This window comes from Thalassophryne amazonica, chromosome 9 (genome assembly GCF_902500255.1).
Source record: "Thalassophryne amazonica chromosome 9, fThaAma1.1, whole genome shotgun sequence".
Taxonomy (NCBI): domain Eukaryota; kingdom Metazoa; phylum Chordata; class Actinopteri; order Batrachoidiformes; family Batrachoididae; genus Thalassophryne; species Thalassophryne amazonica.
The window spans coordinates 65,141,490-65,163,229 of NC_047111.1; the positions used below are offsets into that span (position 1 = coordinate 65,141,490).

Here is a 21,740-nt window from a genome sequence, read left to right on the forward strand (position 1 = left end):
AGCCTGCACAGGAGCAAAGCAACAGCTGGAGTCCATCCCTTCCAGTGTTAATGCTTTACCTCAAAACAAACAAGCTATAATCTTGTACATCTCCAAAGTAAAAGGGCAAATAACTATAAACTAATTATTTTTTGATGGGCTCATCAATCCAAAAAGCAGCTTTGTTTTGCTTATGTAATATCCCATAGACCTGCCTGCTACCTGCTGGACACATCTGTGATTGTTGCAGTAAATAATGTTACCACAAGCATGATGAAAATCAGGAGCAGGTGTGGCTGAAGTTGAATTTGTCAGTTTATTTAATTTCCCAAAGGCCTTGGTCTAGTAAGTGTCACTGCTTGCATTTGTTTTTCTTCCCTAAAACTTTGTCTTATTCCCATTGTGTACATGTGAACTTTGTGATAAATGAACTGTGAGCTGAACATTAAGACTGGCTGCAGAAAAATTATTAAACATTTATTGAAAGATGTTTCATTAATCTACACTGGAAAAAAAAAGACTTTCAATGTAAAATAGTAAGTATTTGTAACGATCTGATATTTTCAGGTGGTCATACCTGCTGTTTTTCTCTTTTGAATATAATTAAATTTACCAGTCATTATCAGACATACCAAAGCTATTAGAAAATTTGTTATGGAGTGAGTTGGATGCCCGACACGAAATTTTGGAATCATGTGAGCTACCTGTAAATCCTGTCAGAACATGCATGTGTTTGAGTCCACCTCAAAAATCAAAACATCATAGCATCCAGACCATCTTCCATGAATTTCTTGTACATGGCCATGAATTTGGCAGTGAAGGCTTCCAGGTGGTAGATGGCTTTGTTACCCAGCTGCAGCCTGTGTTCATAGAAGGCTGCCATGTGGGCCACCTCAGTCTTTAGCTGACCATCACAGTTGCACAACAACTCTTTAACCAGACCCTGGACAGAGATGGAAATCAATGCACATCGGCTGAAATTACACATCCTGCAGGGAGATGAGGCGTAACAGAAGATTTACCTTCATGATGATTTCTGCAGGGATGCAGTGCGTCAGCAGCTCGTACAGTCGGGCTCGAACCTCCATCAACCTTAAACAAATTAATTAATGTTTATCCCAATAACATCAGCCTCCAAATGATACCTCTAGTAATCAAATTAAAGTTGCCATTTCCAAGAATCACTGTATCCACATTACATGATTAATGCACAAGTGGTATTTACTGATCAACCAAACAGAGCTGTACAATAAACAAGCAGTGATTTATGAATAATGAAATATGGGTGACGGAGTACAGGCTTCAACCTGAAGCATTAAGGTCGTTTTTACTTCTCCTATTGGGGGAGAACCTTGCTCTACAGTAGTCGGTAAAATAAAGTGAGATCCTTTGAGCACCAATGGTGCAACGTCTATATTAAATCAATTTTATTACATTGATCAAATTTTCAATTAACAAATAGAAATAAAATTACTGCCTGCAATCAATGGAATCTATTTGCTATAATCCAGTTAATCAATTAATGATGTTGTTACTGGACTGACAGACCTCCACAGAAATCACACTATGTGACCTCAAAGTTGTAATGTCATATTAAGTGGTAAGTGTACTATCCATTATCTGACCAGAAGGTGCCACTAGTTAGAAACGAACTGCTAAATGAAGCCTCACATCATTAAGCTGTTGATGAAACAATCAACTGGGAGGCTTCATCTCACCATTAAACCTCAGTGTTTGTTGTTGCATAATGTTTTTAATGTGAAATAATCGCTCCAAGTTCCAACAAATGTTATGAGCACACAACGTATACAAGTACACAACGGTATGTTCACTGGAGATTTTTTTTGGCGTGGCGGGGGGGGGGGGGGCATATCATGAATGCTTGATCTTGTTGGATTTGTGAGAATCTACTGGTACCTTGTTTCCCATGTAACATTAAGAAATATACTCAAAACCTGGATTAATCTTTTTAGTCACATAGCACTACTATTATTCTGAACACTGTAGACAAACAAACACATTCACACCCGCACGCACACCTACGGACAATTTAAAGTTTCCAATTCACCTAATCTGCATGTCTTTAGATGTAGTAGGAAGCCAGAGCACCCGGAGGGAACTCGCACAAACACATGGAGAACATGCAACTCCACACAGAAAGGCTGCAGGTGGGATCAAATGCATTTGCTGCGAGGCAACAGTGCTAACGACTAAGCCACTGTGCCAAATAGTTTCAGCTGTGCTATGACCAAGCCATCTGCAAGTGAGGTAAAACGTACCTCTGAGGGTTTTGTTGGCTGACGATGGCATTTGCCGTTTCTCTGAGATAAACCTCCCAGTCTGTTTCTGGCACATTTTGGTCCACTGAGAATGGATACCTGGAAAAGGATGTTGATCAGTTTTCCCACACTGATGGTCATTGATAACACTGTGGAACAGTAATGAACGTGCACACTTACTGCTGCACTCTGCAGGCCTCACACATCAGTAAGGCTTTACGGAGGTTGCGTCCAGACTTCTCAGTGATCTGCTTTGCCAGCTCCGGTGGGAGGAGCAATCCTTCCTTTTTACAGACTGCTGACAGAACATTACAGACCTGGCAACAGAAACAGAAAATCACATTATTATTTTAAGGTTATAATGAATGCAAATTAATCAGTCTATAAAATTAAACCACCTTACCTCCTCTGTGCTGGGCAGAGGAATTCTAATGGCCAGACAACGGCTCCGAATTGGCCCAATGACCTTTGAGGTGGAGTTACAGCAAAGGATGAGACGGCAGGTCGCCATGTACTTCTCCATAGTTCGACGCAGAGCGTGCTGAGCGTCCTTTGTGAGTCGGTCCACTTCTGTTAGCAGCACCACTGAGGATGGGAAACTGACAATTAAGATGCAATTCATCTGCTGGCTCCACGTGAATGAAATAATTTAGTGCTGCTGGTTGCACAAACATTAAACTATCACAAAGTTTCTTTTCAACCTTTGAACTCTTTCTGGGTACTTGACTGGATCTGTTGAGACTGAGCGACAGTTTTAATCAGCTCTTGAATCACCACACGGTCCTGGTTACCGGCATCACTGAAAGCACAAAAATGTTACTCATGGTTTTGTTTTTTAAAGTTTCATTTTAAAAGTGACGGCTTCAACAACGACTTCCAATAAGATGTTTATCGAACACAGTTACCTTGCGTTAACTTCCAGGTGGTAGTTGCTGGCTATTGTATTGATCTCAATCTTTTTCTTTGAAGGAGCCTGCAGACAAAAACAGATGCAACAAAGCGGAAAAACAACAGAGCGGACCTGTAAAAAGATCCAGTCACACATGAGAAGGTCTACTAAGCGTTTTTGATACAGACTTCTTTATTTGTCACATGCACAAATTGTATAGACAATGGCAGGGAAATGCTGATGTATTACTGTTTCAGTACTGTGCAAGAAAAAGTAAAAACAACCACACAACAGATGATATGCAGTCTTAAAAAATAAGCAAAAAATAAAATAAAAACATAGGGCAACTACAAAATATAGAGACTGGAATAAGATTGCTTAATAGAAGAAGGGTGACTGGTAAGTTTTGAGCCTGGCCCAGAAAAAGTAGGGTGGGGTTTTCCGTCTTCTACATTCTGAAAAACCAACATTTCTCAACATTGCACCCAGTGAGTCAAAACGTCACACATTCTTGAGAAATGTTGGTTTGTCAGAATTCATAAGCTGAAGAACCACACCTTATTTTTTCTAGGTCAGGCTCAAAAATTCTCAATTGCCCCTTGTATATATAGAATGGCAGCAATAAAGGAGGCATAGCTTTCAATTATTGTCTCTCACCACAATGGATTGGTGCTCTATGCGGAGCTTCTCCACTCCAGCTCCATACAGCTCTTTCAGAAGGCACATGATGCGAGTTTTCTTTCCGGCACCTGGAGGACCGTAGACCAACAAGTGTGGAAAGTCTCCACATTGCACCTACAAGATGCAAAAAGTTTGTTTAAATAATCATGGTGTATATAACTCATTTACAAAACAAAGGAGAGTAGATAGTAGATAGAGATAGCCCAAAATGGGCTATCTCTATCTAGGGGTGGGCCCTCAGCTGTGGAATGATTTGCCCCTTCGAACAGCCCCCACAGTAGAGTGTTTTAAGTCTCGTCTAAAGACCCATTTTTATGCTTTGGCTTTTAACACCGCGTGAGTGTGTGGTCCTCTGTGTGTGTGGTATTTTTTTTTTTTTTTGTACAGCACTTTGGAAACTATGTTTGTGAAATGTGCTATATAAATAAAGGGTATGGTATGGTAAAATACAGCTGCAGCAATATTATGAATCAGGAAAAAACAAAAAAAACTGTGTAGGCTAATTCACGTGATAAATTCTATTATAATTCAAACTATAAACTTGTGTCTGCTTTAAAAATATGTTTTTTACCAGAAATACTTATAAAGGACTTACATGCCATATACATACTACATGCCAAATACTATGTATTTGTAAAATAATTTAATGATTATTTTACCATCACAATAACATCACGCGCAAACCCGACAATTTATAACAAGTATAAAGCAGATATCAGGGCAGTTATTGCGCATACATGTAGTTAGTGTGACATGTAAACTAAAGCTTTTAAACCGAACAACTAAGATCAACAGCTAAAGCTAACGCTAGCTTTTGATCACGGAGGCGTTTCTTTATCTTACCAGGTTTTTCAACTGAGCCGCTTGTTCTTTGTGAAAGTCGAGCTTTCCAAGAGAATTCGGCCGATATTTGTCCACCCACAGACTCATCGTGTTATTAATAGAAAAATTGTTTAAATCGTATGTTTATTTCAAACAAGTGTCACAACTCTCCCGCGAAATAAGACAAACTACAGCGAGTCAACTGGGTCAAAAAGGTTCCCCGTTACCCGCATGAACATACGCATTCTTGTTCTTTTTTAATGGCGGAATGCTACAGATATATTTTGGCGCCACCAAGTGGACTGGAGTATAGAGCGGTCGCGTAACAAAACAGAATAAAAAAACACAATTGTTTTAAAAAAGCAAATAAATAAATAAATAAATAAATAAATAAATAAATAAATAAATAGCCTATTCATTGAGGTATCTGATAACCAGCTGTTTTATTTTAAAATAATAGAACACTTATGCATCCCGCAGTTTGCTTTCAACCCCACTGAACCAGAATTTTGTTTTATTTTCACTTTCTGGAGTCAGATGCAAAAAGATCCAGACTGGGGGAACTGGGGTTTGCTCTGATAAAGACTGAAGTACTAGCATTCAGATTTTTTGACATATTCTCAAAGTTCTGTGTATTTATGTCTAAATCCCTTCAAACTATATCCTCCTAATGAAGCTTCAATACTATATTAATTATATTCATAAAAACATAAAAGTCTTGGACTAAAAAGGGTTTGTTGGGTTGCCATTCATATCAATCAAATAATTTGATGTTTTGTAAGGGACTTTAACAGTTTCTCTAGTCCACACTCGCTTAAAATTATGTAATTATCCATGCCTCAAATGTAAGAGGTTAGGTGGTTGTCAAAGAGCGGTGGTGATGTGGGGTTGGGTGGTGGGGTCTGGTGGGTCTAACCACGAGGCCAACAAAGCAATACCAGGGTAAAGACTGTGGTCTTCTTTAAAACCATCAATAATCTAAGTACTGCCAATAAGCAATAGTATAATTACACCAAAAATATAAAAATCATGCTAAATAGACCATCAGAAGATTCAAACAGGTTTAATGTCATATAGTTCAGATGTCCCATTATTATTCATTGATTGGATCACATGTTCTCGTGAGCTTGCATATCGCTTACATATAACATCATCTGACTTTGAATGAGATCCTCATCCTTGTGACCTTCCCCTACAAGTGCCATTTTCACCTCAGTTTTACAAAAACTCCTCACCAAGTAATGGGAGGAAGGAGGTTCACCACATTAATGTTTAATAGTAACCATAGATGTACCACTTTGTCAGAACAGCCATTTGAATAACTCTTATACAATTAAAAAAAGGTCCATAAGTATTTGGGTAGTTACGCAATATTTGTGATTTGCCTTGTGCACCATAATAGTTGCGTTGAAGTAAAATAATGAATATGTGCTTGTAGTGTAGACTGTTCACCCAGTCCGTAATTCCACAAAGACTACAAAGAGGATAATCATTGAATAATGGTCTTGTAAAACCTAGAGATAAATTATTTACTGTATTTCTTATTGCTTATTATTCTCTACCGTTACATATTTGATATGTAGAAGATGTTTGTAGCATCTTTTTTATGAATGTTTTTGTTTTTCATGCAATTTTTTTGCACTGTATTTTATATTACCTATATGTGTCAGGCTTTGCAGGTAAAGGATGTGGTTTCAAATGTGGTGAGGCTGAGGTGAAAAAAAAAATGAGAAAGATTTATTGAATGAGGATAAATGGTACTGAATTATTGGCCACAAAGGCACCAGAGCTGGAGACACAGGTTAGAGCAGAATAAGACGGGCACGGTGGAGTCAGGGCCAGGTGACCACAACGGAGCTGAGGGATGACTGGAACTGTGGGAAGATGAGAACAAAAGGGGGTGAGAAACAAACACGATGAAATAAACAGATACCATAGAATCACAACAGACAAACACCGGGGCCAGGTTACCACAGAGTGGAACTGATGTTTGTGGTGAGTGTGGAGTGGAAAGACTAGGGTATAAATGGAGATTGTTGACTGGTGACAGGTGTTCTGACACTCACAGGTGTGGATAGTCAGCTCTGTTGTTGAGGTCATGAGGAAAACAGAGAGAGAGAGAGAGAGAGAGAGAGAACACACCACCAAAGCAGCACAACAATATGATTTTTAAAAATGTCATATTACATTTTTCAACAAGCCAAGAATGTCAAACCTCCATTAAAACCCCACTGGATGCCCTCAACTCAAATCAGGACTCTAACACTAAACATCTGCTTCTCATTCTCACCTTGTCTTTTTTTTCTCTTCAGAAAAATTACTTTTCTTCAACCCTGTAACTATACCGCTGTATGATAGGAATGTCATATGTAGAGGAACAGGTCTCTGCATGTTGGTGTAGGTTGCACTAAAATACATGTTTGAGGTAAATTAATGCACATCCATCATCACAGTCTGAATGTAGGACAGAGGAAGAACATCTGCGGTGGACTGAGGGGGTTTATGCAAGCAAGGCTGTGAAATATCAATATCTCTTTATGCCGTCTGCCAACAAGATAAACTTTTCACGTGTATGTTTTTTAGTGGATTACATAATGAACTTTGGACTTATCGTCAGTAATTTCATGATGTAAGCAGGGATGACCTTGGTAGGAGGATCTGGAAATAAAATGAAATAACTAACTAAATAATGCTGACAAAGAAGCTCATTTCAAGCTAAATTCAAAACTACATGGGCTTAGAAGATATGTAGCAACCACACTCTCATGAGCGCCACTAGCTTAGCTTATGGCAAGCTATAAGTGGACGCTCTCATTTTGGCCGAACAACTAACCAGTTACTGGACATTCTGTGTTATTACGCACCCGTGGCCGACGTGCTCGATGAATTCCTGCGCAAAAAAGTAGTTCCCAAATAATTGTGATATATTCCTGTGAGATAATGAGTATATCTCATCTAAATTAATTCTAAAATTGACCAGTAATAAAATTATAAAGATAACTGAAGAGTGGCTGTAAAAAATATTTAAGAAACTTAAAGTTTATCAGCAACTTCACCTGTTATTGCTCAAGCACATTGTAAACATTGACATGATGGAGTTTGATGCAGAAGAGTTCAGAAAGATACGATTGGAATGTTTTGATTACCATTTACAGTTGGCGATGAAAGACCTGGGTGTTAACTTCGTGTTAAAGTCAGAACAAGAAGCTGCACTGAAAGAGATCTATCTGGGACAAAGAGACACATTCTGTATGTTGTCACTCTAATGAGAGCGGCGCACTGAGCAGGGTTTGTAGCAGCTAGTACTCTCTATGTTTTTGTGTTGTGTGTTTGACTCCTCCCACTCATTCCCCTCAGGACACAAACTCACAATCCAGCAGGGGAGGCGCACACTCTGACCTGTTGCCTAAAACCCGGGCTCCTGCCTGAGTGGCCAGAGAATCCTTTAGCTGTCGGGGGAGTGAGGCCTATTGACTACCACAATCACAGCGACTCCTGCTGGCCTCCACCATCACAGCAGGTACATGCCTAGGCTTTGGCAAAAGGTGATCTTATTGACCAAGTTTCACTTCAGGGGTGGTGGCCAAGCAGTTAGTGCGCTTGGGTTCAGTGCGGAAGGTTCCTGGTTCGAACCTCACCCCTGCCACATTTCTCCATGTAATGTGGAGTTGCATCAGGAAGGGCATCCCACGTAAAACTTGTGGCGACCCCAAGGTGAAAACAAAGGAGCAGCTGAAGGGACTTATTTGCACAAAGCCTTGCTTGTGAGAAAAGAGAATGTAAAGGCAAGTAAATGTGTAGAATATCATTCTGTTAGAGTGGAACCCACAACAACAGGAGACCTAGTATAGGTGTGAGTGAAAGTGGGAATACTTCTAATAAGAGCAGTGCAAAGTGTGGTGCATGCCCCTGCTCGTATGTTAAGTTAGTGTGTGGTTTTAGAGATGATAATGAAGTCTGGAATTTATTTAAAGGCTAGTGCTTTAAAGATAATATATGGTGTATTTGAACAGCAAAAAATTGCCGCTTTACAATTGTATGTGATGTATAAAGGCCCATTTTCAAAAGGATACTGCCTCTAGCCTCCCCAATGACATACCAAGAAACCATTTCAGTTGGATGGGGTGTTCTTTAGTTATGGAGCAGAAACAAAAATTAAAACGGCATCCTTAATGACCATATTGCATAACAAAGGCTAACAGCTTGGGACTCCGATGAGGGCGGTCACATCTCCTCCACTCTCCCTTATCTCTGTTCTCTGCCTTTAATCTTCAAGTCCCTACTTCACCAGACTGTGAATTCCTCAAATTATATTGGATTCTGGATCTATTGGACTACTATTGTATTAACCATGCCATCAGCTGGTCTCTGAACGCTATTGACACCATTTTTTCTACAAGAAGGTCAGGACCGGGCGATCCTACCTGCCCAGATGGAACGTATCCTGCGGGCTATGTTCTCGACTCCTGGAGTTCCTGGCGTGTGGCATGCTTGCCGCCTTTCTCCATTGAGGACATCAAGGATTTATTCATTTTTGGTCTCATGGTAGCAGGGCTGGTACTTTTTGGCTTATGTGCTGCCCTGATCTACTGGAAAATTGGCAAGACGGTGGCATCAAGAACCACGGCCCCTCGCTTGTCCGTCATGATTAATGAGGTTGGCAAGGTAGTGCATTCTCAGACTGCGATGACTCTTGAACTCAGACGCAAATTGGATGACATCTTGGAGCAGATGCGTGCCTTGCAGTTGAAGCTGAAGATTTCAGAGGCCGGTGAATATTCTTAATTCATAATTGGGAATATTCTTAATTCATAATTAGGAATTGGTTTGTTCAAGTGGAACTGTAAAAAAGTGTTTTTCACTGCTCAAACCATAACATTACAGGCTTATCAAGCCTGAAGGTCAAATTGCCCGACTGTTTTTCCTCCAGAGGGATGTTTTTCGGCCTGGGGAACATTGGCTGTTTCTTATCTATTTTCACAGGACTGAAGCATGCTCCATTCTCTCCCCTCCCCCCTCCTTCCCCCATCAACACCCCCCCCCCCTTTCCAGCGCCTGCTAAACATCACTCCTTCCCCCTTCAGTGGGGGCGGTGCAGTTTTAGCTGCAGCAACTGCTCCTGTCACTTCCCCCAAGCTGACGGTGGTGCATCTCAGGGTTGCTGTGTGACCTTCACCCACTTGCCTCAATTTGGATAACGGACTTCTTCAAACTTAAAGCACATAAACAATGTCAAATGTCTATGTGTTGTCTTTAATTCTGATGTGTGCCATTATTATGGTAAACAAGTAATAATTGTGGACTAATTGCTGTCTGAGGTAACTGTAGTGTAAACTGAATTTCTCCACTGTGAGATCAATAAAGTATAAAGTATATATCCAAATGACGGCCATTTTCAAAAGGAACCTTCCTGTAGCTCCCCCAGTACACCACCAAGAAATGAGTTTGATCAGACTTGACATTCTTTAGTTACTGCGTGAAAATAAAACTCAAGACGGCACCCATGGCAGCCATACTGGATGACGGACACCCTCCATTTTCAAAAGAAGCCATGATCTATCCTCCCCCAATATATCACCAAGAAATGAGTTTGATCAGACTTGACATTCTTTAGTTACTGCATGGAAATAAAAATCAAGACGGCACCCATGGCAGCCATACTGGATGATGGACAACCTCCATTTTCAAAAGAAGCCATCATCTAGCCTCCCCAATACATCACCAAGAAATGGTTTCATTCCAATGAAATCTTCTGTTGTGCAGTAACAAAAAAGTTTACAGATTGATGCTTGGACACCCAGATGGGGTGAAACATTATTCCTCCAACTTTGGGGAGGTGATGCTCTCGTGGTTAAGCACTGGTCTTGAGACCAGAGGATCCTTGGTTCAAATCCCAGCCTGACTGGAAAATCACTAAGGGCTCTTGGGAAAGGTCCTTAATCCCCTCGTTCTTCCCGGTGTGTAGTTAGCGCCTTGTATGGTAGCATCCTGACATCGGGGTGAATGTGAGGCATTAATGTAAAGTGCTTTGAGCATCTGATGCAGATGGAAAAGCGCTATATAAATGCAGTCCATTTACTATTTCCACCTTCAGTGAGCGGGCATAATAAAAACTGCTTCTCCAAAAACAAACTGACTGGACCCCATTAAACTCTACTGTATAGGCAATTCTTAAACCTGAGTAACCTTACAAGGAGATGAGTGAGGGAAGCCACCAAGACACTTAGGAAAAATGTTTAGAGACAGTCATTAATTATGTGGTGTGTGTATGTGCATAGAAGTATATACATGGATATGCTTGTATTATCTGTATATTTAGTTAATTTGCATTTTTGTATCAGTCATATACATTTATGTGACGTGGTGTTTGTATTAACATTTAGGAATAGGTGTATGTGTGTTAACTTTGATGTTCTGGTCACTTTTGGTGGAATGTCTGAATAAAATTATCATTCATTCATTCAAACATTACATTGTGCAACTTTTGTCTAACAAAAGCTTTTAATGTCATTACGATATATGAAATGACCTTTGCACAGACAGTGATGGCCACCAAATCTAGGTTTTGGAAATGAAAGAACGTGATTGTGTGAAAAGCTTTGAAACAAACAGCCGGTCAATTTGGTTTCTTGACTTTAACCTTAAATTGAATCCCTTTTCTCTCAATCCTTGAGGATCAAACAGGCCTCAACAGGCAGAATCATCTTCAAGGTTATTGTGCAAACAAGATATTTCCGACCAAAGACGCATGAAACATACAATTCTGTTTTCAGGCAAATTTGAAGAATTCCACCTTCACCACCAGCCTTATAACAAAAATATATTAAATATTTTTTGGTTGAGGAGACCTCAAGTTTTTTTCCCCTCTCTTGTTTATAAAAAATGAGAGGTGGTGTTTAAATCATGACCTCATGTGTTAACAACGGAATGTGCGTCACCGATGAAAAATGTGCCGCCTGCAGCCTCTTGATTCAGCGAGCAGAGAAAAGCAGCAACAAGTTGGTGTAAAGGTGAAACCACAAGAGCGTTCTCTCTTTACATTCATCTCACACACACACACACACACACACACACACACACACACACACACACACACACACACACACACACACACACACACACACACACACACACACACACACACACACACACACACCTGCTTGTGGAACTCCCTGTCTTCCCACTGAGGTAATGTAGGAGGGAAAGGCATTCCTCAAACCCTCCCCTCTCAGCATTCCATATCTTTCGAGGCAAACTGATCCATTTTGTATTATTTTTTTGTGTCTGGCACAAAGTTGACGTGGATGATTTCTCTCTGTACAGACTTCTGAGAGGAAGAAGACATCTGGTATGTTGACAGCTGTCTGTGTCTATTCATTATTTTATGATTTGTTCACTGATTGAGCCAATTTTACAAATGCTGCTCTCATGTTGTCATTTATTCACTTTAACACAAGTGTTGCTCAGTCACTGTGCAGGTTTCCTCAAAGCTGTGCAAAAATTGAGGCCAATTTCATGTGTTTTAATGTTTTTCTTTTTTTAATCATGAAAAGCTGTTAAATATCAATTTTTTCTTTGATAATGCACAATTTGTTTTTGGTGAAAAAGAAAGACTTATTCATAAGATAACCAGCTTGTATTTAATAATGTTTTTGCAATAACTTGACGGCTTAATTTTGAGTTCTCACAGATTAGACAGCACAAAGAAATTATGGCTGTTTTTTTTCCCCAATTGAGTTGTGTAATGTGATATTGGATAATGAAATTAGGAAAAATACACTTGCTTTTCAGTTACATAGGAAAGATTAGATATTTTAAATTTAATTTTCTGATGAGGAAAAACCCAACAAACACAACATTTATGTTGTGTGGGCCGCCAGAAGAGGAGGTACTGCTGGCCCACCACCAGAGGGCGCCCTGTCTGGAGTGCGGGCTCCAGGCACCAGAGGGCGCAGCCGCCTCACAGGAGCAGCCAGGGTGACAGCTGTCACGCATCACCTGCAACAGCTGTTACCAATCATCTGATCGGCAGGAGTATATCAGCAGGACGACGTCTCCACCTCTTTGCCGAGATATCGTTCTACCTGGAAGGTAACGTACCTCAGCTGTCTGCTTGACAATATCCTTTGTGACTTTTGTGCATTATCTTTTGGACTGTTTTTCCAACGAGAGGTGGAGGTAGCTTTCCTGCCGTGCTGATTCCTGGGTGCAAACGCATCCTCATTCACTTGCTTTTTGTGCCTCGCCAGCAGTACCAGATCCGACACACGGAGGCAGTGGCCACCTGGGAGTTCGGGACTTGGCGGCTCCAGTATTCCCGGGGTCTGGTGGCGGAGGAAATCGGGTGGTTCCGGTTCTGCTTTGGACAGGCGTCTCCTATCTTCGAGCCTGCCCACACGACACCTTGTGAATTGACTATTGTCTATTGTTGCAATCTGTTGTATTTGTTGTGCACATTCACAACAGTAAAGTGTTTTTTTTTTACCTATTCCATTGTCCGTTCATTTGCGCCCCCTGTTGTGGGTCCGTGTACCTACACTTTCCCAACAGGATATCTCGGCCATCGTCATGGATCCCGAGGGGCGTCAACCGGCTGTTGAACGGCCAATGGAAGAACAGGGTGCACAGGCGTCCGCAGGAGGAATGATCGGTGAGTTGCAGCGGATCCTCACCGCTTTCACGGCTCGGTTGGATTTAATGACCGAGCAGAACGTCCTCCTTAACCGCAGGGTGGAGGCTCTCGCCGCGCAGGTGGAAGCGCGCCCTCAGGGCGCTGGTGCGGCTCTCCCTCCTGTCGACCCTGTGCGTACAAGTGATGTTCCACAGGTCGTTCAACGACCCCCCCCACCTTCCCCGGAAGCATACATAAGCCCTCCAGAGCCGTACGGAGGTTGTGTGGAGACGTGCGCGGACTTCCTTATGCAGTGTTCGCTCGTCTTCGCACAACGTCCTGTCATGTACGCGACTGATGCCAGCAAGATAGCTTATGTAATAAACCTGCTTCGTGGCGAGGCACGCGCTTGGGCTACAGCGCTCTGGGAGCAAAATTCACGGCTCCTTCTGACATATGATGGGTTTGTGAGGGAGTTCAGAACAGTGTTCGATCACCCAAATAGAGGAGAGACCGCTTCAGCCGTGCTGCTGTCAATGAGACAGGGGCGCCGGAGCGCAGCTGCCTATGCAGTCGACTTCCGCATCGCGGCTGCGAGGTCCGGCTGGAATAGCACTGCCCTCCGCGCCGCCTTTGTAAACGGACTGTCATTGGTTCTAAAGGAGCACCTGGTGGCTAAGGACGACCCGCGGGATTTAGATGGGCTTATTGATCTCGTCATACGATTAGACAATCGGTTGGAAGAACGCCGTCGGGAACGAGACGAAGGGCGTGGCCGGGCACGCGCCGTCCCTCTCCCTTCCAGTTCCGACCGCGTTCCGCCCTCCCCACGCTCCACGGCCCCTGCGCTCCGTGTGGTTACAGCTCCCCCTGCTGACGAAGCTATGGACACGAGCAGGGCCACATTTAGGGCACCAGATAGACAGAGGAGGCTGGCCCGCGGAGCGTGTTTTGTTTGTGGCTCGATAGAGCATCAGGTAAGAGACTGCCCCGAGCGGTTAAACACCAACGCCCGCCCCTAGAAACTGGGCTAGGGGTGGGCCGAGACATTCACGTGGGACACACCCACATTGCCACACGACTCGCAGTTACAATCCTTTATGAGGATTTAACCCTGAAGGCCCCAGCACTGGTGGACACGGGCTCTGAAGGGAATCTGTTAGACAGCAGATGGGCCAGGGAGATAGGGTTCCCTCTGGTGGCGCTTACCTCGCCTGTGCAGGTGCGGGCACTAGATGGCTCCCTACTCCCTCCAATCACACATAAGACACCACCTGTAACTCTGGTGGTGTCAGGAAATCACCGGGAGGAGATAGAGTTTTTTGTGACTCCTGCTACCTCCCGTGTGATTTTAGGGTTCCCCTGGATGTTAAAACACAATCCCCGGATCGATTGGCCGTCCAGGGTAGTGGTTCAGTGGAGCGAGACCTGCCATCGGGTATGTTTAGGTTCCTCGGTTCCTCCCGGTTCCCAGGCTAAGGAGGAGGTCAGAGTCCCGCCCAATCTAGGGACGGTGCCGGTGGAGTACCATGACCTTGTGGATGTATTCAGTAAGGATCTGGTGCTCACCCTTCCCCCCCACCGTCCGTACGATTGTGCCATTGATTTCGTTCCGGGCGTTGAGTTCCCATCCAGCAGGTTGTACAACCTCTCACGACCTGAGCGCGAATCAATGGAGACCTACATCCGGGACTCTTTAGCTGCCGGGTTGATCCGGAATTCCACCTCCCCGATGGGTGCAGGTTTCTTTTTTGTGGGAAAAAAGGATGGCGGACTACGTCCATGCATTGATTACAGGGGGCTGAACGAAATCACGGTTCGTAACCGATACCCATTGCCCTTGTTGGATTCAGTGTTCATGCCCCTGCATGGAGCCCAAATGTTCACCAAGCTCAATCTTAGAAATGCGTATCACCTGGTTCGGATCCGGAAGGGAGACGAGTGGAAGACGGCATTTAACACCCCGTTAGGTCACTTTGAGTACCTGGTCATGCCGTTCGGTCTTACAAACGCCCCCGCGACGTTCCAAGCATTGGTTAATGATGTCTTGCGGGATTTCCTGCACCGATTCGTCTTCGTATATCTGGATGATATACTCATCTTCTCTCCGGACCCTGAGACCCATGTTCGGCATGTACGTCAGGTCCTGCAGCGGTTGTTGGAGAACCGACTGTTTGTGAAGGGCGAGAAGTGCGAGTTTCACCGCACTTCTTTGTCCTTCCTGGGGTTTATCATCTCCCACAACTCCGTCGCTCCTGATCCGGCCAAGGTTGCGGCGGTGAGAGACTGGCCCCAACCCACTAGCCGTAGGAAGCTGCAACAGTTCCTCGGCTTTGCTAATTTCTACAGGAGGTTCATTAAGGGCTACAGTCAGGTAGTTAACCCCCTGACAGCCCTGACCTCACCAAAAGTCCCCTTCACCTGGTCGGATCGTTGCGATGCCGCGTTCAAGGAGTTGAAACGGCGCTTCTCGTCTGCACCCGTTCTGGTGCAGCCCGATCCTAGTCGCCAGTTAGTGGTTGAAGTGGACGCCTCGGACTCAGGGATAGGAGCTGTGCTTTCCCAGAGCGGGAAGACCGATAAGGTCCTTCACCCGTGTGCCTATTTTTCCCGCAGGTTGACCCCGGCCGAACGGAACTATGACATCGGCAATCGAGAACTCCTTGCGGTGAAAGAGGCTCTTGAAGAGTGGAGACATCTGTTGGAGGGAATGTCCGTGCCATTCACGGTTTTCACTGACCACCGGAACTTGGAGTATATCAGGACCGCCAAGCGGCTGAACCCCAGGCAAGCCCGCTGGTCACTGTTCTTCGGCTTTTTTGACTTCCGGATCACCTACCGTCCCGGGACCAAGAACCAGAGATCGGATGCCTTGTCCCGGGTACATGAAGATGAAGTCAAAACGGAGTTGTCGGATCCACCGGAACCCATCATCCCGGAGTCCACTATCGTGGCCACCCTCACCTGGGACGTAGAGAGAACCGTCTGGGAGGCCCTGGCACGAAGCCCGGACCCCGGAACTGGGCCGAAGAACAGACTCTACGTCCCACCAGAAGCTAGGGCTGCAGTCTTGGACTTCTGTCACGGCTCTAAGCTCTCCTGTCATCCAGGGGTGCGAAGAACCGTGGCAGTTGTCCGGCAGCGCTTCTGGTGGGCGTCCCTAGAGGCCGATGTCCGGGATTATATCCAGGCCTGCACCACCTGCGCCAGGGGCAAGGCTGACCATCGCAGAGCTTCGGGACTGCTCCAGCCGCTGCCCGTGCCCCATCGCCCCTGGTCCCACATCGGCCTGGATTTTGTCACGGGCCTCCCGCCGTCCCAGGGCAACACCACCATCCTCACGATAGTGGACCGATTCTCCAAGGCGGCCCACTTCGTGGCCCTCCCGAAGCTCCCGACGGCCCAGGAGACAGCGGACCTCCTGGTCCACCACGTCGTCCGGTTGCATGGGATCCCAACAGACAACGTCTCTGATCGCGGTCCCCAGTTCTCCTCGCAAGTCTGGAGGAGCTCCTGCCGGGAACTGGGGGCCACAGTGAGTCTCTCATCCGGGTATCATCCCCAGACCAACGGGCAAGCAGAACGGGCCAATCAGGAGGTGGAGCAGGCCCTGCGTTGCGTGACAGCCGCGCACCCGGCGGCCTGGAGTACCCATCTGGCCTGGATCGAGTATGCCCATAACAGCCAGGTGTCGGCAGCCACCGGCCTCTCCCCTTTCGAGGTGTGTCTGGGGTACCAACCTCCTTTGTTTCCGGTGGTTGAGGGAGAGGTCAGTGTGCCCTCGGTCCAGGCCCACCTACGGAAGTGCCGTCGGGTGTGGCGTGCCGCCCGTTCTGCCTTGCTGAGGGCCCGGATGAGGACGAAGGCCCATGCAGACCGTCGGCGGACCCCGGCCCCTACGTACCGGCCAGGGCAGGCAGTGTGGTTGTCTACCAAGGACATACCCCTTCAAGTGGACTCCCCTAAACTGCAGGACCGGTATATCGGTCCGTTCAAGATCATCAAGGTCATCAGTCCAGCCGCAGTGAGGCTTCAGCTTCCGGCCTCACTGCGGATCCATCCCGTTTTCCACGTGTCCCGGATCAAGCCCCATCACACCTCACCCCTCTGTACTCCCGGTCCGGCACCACCTCCTGCCCGGATCATCGATGGCGAGCCGGCTTGGACTGTGCGCCGGCTCTTAGATGTCCGTAGGATGGGCCGGGGCTTCCAGTATTTGGTGGACTGGGAGGGGTACGGACCTGAAGAACGCTCCTGGGTGAAGAGGAGCTTCATCCTGGACCCGGCCCTCCTGGCCGATTTCTACCGCCGCCACCCGGACATGCCTGGTCGGGCGCCAGGAGGCGCCCGTTGAGGGGGGGGTCCTGTTGTGTGGGCCGCCAGAAGAGGAGGTACTGCTGGCCCACCACCAGAGGGCGCCCTGTCTGGAGTGCGGGCTCCAGGCACCAGAGGGCGCAGCCGCCTCACAGGAGCAGCCAGGGTGACAGCTGTCATGCATCACCTGCAACAGCTGTTACCAATCATCTGATCGGCAGGAGTATATCAGCAGGACGACGTCTCCACCTCTTTGCCGAGATATCGTTCTACCTGGAAGGTAACGTACCTCAGCTGTCTGCTTGACAATATCCTTTGTGACTTTTGTGCATTATCTTTTGGACTGTTTTTCCAACGAGAGGTGGAGGTAGCTTTCCTGCCGTGCTGATTCCTGGGTGCAAACGCATCCTCATTCACTTGCTTTTTGTTCCTCGCCAGCAGTACCAGATCCGACACGCGGAGGCAGTGGCCACCTGGGAGTTCGGGACTTGGCAGCTCCAGCCTTCAGTTAATTCAAAATGCTGCAGCTAGAGTACTAACGGGGACTAGAAGGAGAGAGCATATCTCACCCATATTGGCCTCTCTTCATTGGCTTCCTGTTAATTCAGGAATAGAATTTAAAATTCTTCTTCTTACTTATAAGGTTTTGAATAATCAGGTCCCATCTTATCTTAGGGACCTCATAGTACCATATCACCCCAATAGAGCGCTTCGCTCTCAGACTGCAGGCTTACTTGTAGTTCCTAGGGTTTATAAGAGTAGAATGGGAGGCAGAGCCTTCAGCTTTCAGGCTCCTCTCCTGTGGAACCAGCTCCCAATTCAGATCAGGGAGACAGACACCCTCTCTACTTTTAAGATTAGGCTTAAAACTTTCCTTTTTGCTAAAGCTTATAGTTAGGGCTGGATCAGGTGACCCTGAACCATCCCTTAGTTATGCTGCTGTGGACTTGGACTGCTGGGGGGTTCCCATGATGCACTGAGTGTTTCTTTCTCCTTTTGCTCTGTATGCACCACTCTGCATTTAATCATTAGTGATTGATCTCTGCTCCCCTCCACAGCATGTCTTTTTCCTGGTTCTCTCCCTCAGCCCCAACCAGTCCCAGCAGAAGACTGCCCCTCCCTGAGCCTGGTTCTGCTGGAGGTTTCTTCCTGTTAAAAGGGAGTTTTTCCTTCCCACTGTCGCCAAGTGCTTGCTCACAGGGGGTCGTTTTGACCGTTGGGGTTTTTATGTAATTATTGTATGGCCTTACCTTACAATATAAAGCGCCTTGGGGCAACTGTTTGTTGTGATTTGGCGCTATATAAATAAAAAATGATTGAATGATTGAACAGTAAAGTGTTGTTATCTGACCTATTCCATTGTCCGTTCATTTGCGCCCCCTGTTGTGGGTCCGTGTACCTACACTTTCCCAACAATTTATGTCAAAATTCTGGGGCACTTAAAATTTTGCAGTGTTATATGAAGTAAATGCACACATCTGGTTTGGCAAAAGTTGTATGTATGTTCAGTGCATGTTATTAAATATGACTGATTATATTTTATATTTATAATTATTTTGCTCAAAATACACTGTGCTAACAGTACTACTAATGCTATAATCTAGCCAACATGTAGTAATAGTAGTAAACATAGTAGTAGTTGTAATAATAATAATACAGTATTTATGAAGCACTTTCAGGGCAGAAAATTTTTAAGTACTGTCCATGTTCACAGAAAATTGAAAATAATATAAAAATGAAACGACCATGAGAACAGATTTATATGTGAAATATACTTATAATGTAAAACTGAAAAAAATCTAAAGTTTTAAATCTTGTACACTCGTGGTAAAGCAGAAAATATTTAATTGCCATGAGAACAAATTAATAAAAAATATATTTTAATGTATAAACAACAAAAATTCTGAAGATTTAAATCTTATGCTCATGTGGTAAAGCAGAAAATAATTTGTTAGTTAGTTCGAGAGGACACCAAACGCAGATCAGTGTTTCAGCACCAGTGTTAGAACTTTGTTTTGTTGATCAGTCCGTAATTTTTTTTTCTGCACCACAGAGTGATTTCATAAGTCAAATTCCAATGTATTTATTTTTGCAGCATTTGCATCATTAAAAAGTTTACAAAACAAAGTAGTGACTTTGTGATTAGAGAAGAAAATGATGTCATTTAAATCAATCAGAAGCAGCAGCAGCCCGTGAGCTGGCAGCTGGACGCCCAATAAATCTGAACATAGACTCAGAGATATGAAAGCATTAACAGAGACAGAGCTTGAATCAGTTTTCTTAAAATTATTTATTATTATTTTCTGTCTTTTTCTCCTTCTTTCTCCACACCAGGTGTGTTTGTGAGGCATTAAAATGTGGATCAAGCCTTAACGATCACACAGTCCTGGTTTCGTTTACGAGAACTTATTAGCCTCTGGCTAAGTGAGTCCACACAAACTCTGGTCCTCCAGTGATGCACGCAGGTCCAGTAGCCACTTTGCCTGTTCAGTAGCTCCCCGACAGGCACGTTTCCTCCCCATCTGAGTGTGGCCCTTTGGGTGACCCACAGGGTCAAATCCCCCACCTGACTCCACCTCAAATAAGAGTCAGAGAACAATGTCTGAACCTGATCCTGTGGCACACGGCCCTCCTGACCCCATCTCTAATCATCCTCAAAAATGGATGGAGGAGCATTTTCAGATGGACAAATACTCCAACTTGGACTTAGCTAAGCCTGACCCGAAGCAGAATGGACACTGTGGATGTAAGTCAGACGGAGCTGCTGGAACCGCTCAGGACATGGAGATGGATCGTAAACTGGCTGTTCACAGTCAATCTGAAAAGAAACAGGAAGATCTCAGAAATGGCACAGCCTCATTACACAAGAACTGTAGTCCACCGACGCCTGCAGACAACTGTTCATTGGATCTACGAATCATAAGACACAAACTAAGCGCTATTGTGTTTTACGATTATGACTGTATCACTGACAACGAGGTGACCTCAGCCCATCGGAGCTCTGACGAGGGAAAATCTTTTTCCTCCTCCACACAAAACGGTGACAATGACAAGGAAGATGATGATATTTTTCCTAAGACGTCACAATATAAAGAATTCCTGGTCAGTCGTCGCCGCAGAAACCTGAACAGGAACAAGAAATGCTTGAGGAAGAAACAGGATGGTCAGTGTTGTGTCAGTCCTGGATGGCCAAAGGCCCCCTGTAAGGAAAAAGCTGCAGATATTCAGGAAGCAGACGATGGAAAAAAGGTATGAGAGCAATAACTGGCCAGGAAACACAAACCTCTGGGTATCTCCTCGTCTGATTTCCTGGATTGTACAGCTGCATTACTGTTTGCTTCTTGCATTACACTTCAGACAACCTATACATTGTAGAAGATGTAGCATGATGAGACTGTCTAGTAAAGTCCATAAGTAGACCGTGAATCACTTTTTGAAATTCTCCCTGTGCACCAACGCAATGGAGTTGAAAGGAAACATTAAAGATGTGCTTGTCATGTAGACTTTCAGCCTAAATTCAAGGGGTTGAACAAAAGTACCTCATAACTGTTAACAAATTACAGCCATTTGTATAAGTAATATCTCCCTCTAATTTTAGAGCCCATAACATTTCAACAAACTAAACATGTTATTGTATTACGTACGGTGCATCCGGAAAGTATTCACAGCGCTTCACTTTGTCCACATTTTATGTTACAGCCTTATTCCAAAATGGAGTAAATTAATTTTTTTCCCTTAAAATTCTACTCACAACACCCCATAATGACAATATGAAAAAAGTTTTTTTTTAATTTGTTAAAAAAAAACAATAACTATGAAATCACATGTACATAAGTATTCACACCCTTTGCTCAATACGTTGTTGATGCACTTTTGGCAGCAATTACAGCCTCAAGTCTTCTTGAATATGATGCCACAAGCTTGGTGCACCTATCTTTGGGCAGATTTGCCCAGTCCTCTTTGCACCACTTCTCAAGCTCCATCAGGTTGGTGCACAGACATTTTCAGATCTCTCCACTTTATTAAGTTCAACAGGTCAGGTCACGACTGAGAGTGTGTGCTGGTGCCACACGTTCCAGCATCAGCCACACTACAGAATTGCCTTACGTCATGAATAGTAACCACCCACGGGTCCATTCCCACCTCACATTAGTGATGGGCAAAT

The 21,740-nt window shown here is 44.6% G+C and overlaps 1 protein-coding gene across 1 annotated transcript; it reads right to left on the reverse strand.

Moving 5' to 3' along the window:
- Positions 1-379: 379 nt before the first annotated feature.
- Positions 380-4,853, reverse strand: rfc3 (replication factor C (activator 1) 3). Its single transcript, XM_034178239.1, has 9 exons — positions 4,672-4,853; positions 3,805-3,942; positions 3,164-3,231; positions 2,960-3,057; positions 2,662-2,843; positions 2,439-2,575; positions 2,259-2,357; positions 1,002-1,071; positions 380-922 (listed from the first exon to the last, which is right to left on the reverse strand). Exons 1-9 carry the CDS (start codon positions 4,756-4,758, stop codon positions 731-733), a joined length of 1,071 nt encoding a protein of 356 aa, XP_034034130.1. The 5' UTR covers positions 4,759-4,853; the 3' UTR covers positions 380-730.
- Between the last annotated feature and the right edge of the window lie 16,887 nt (positions 4,854-21,740).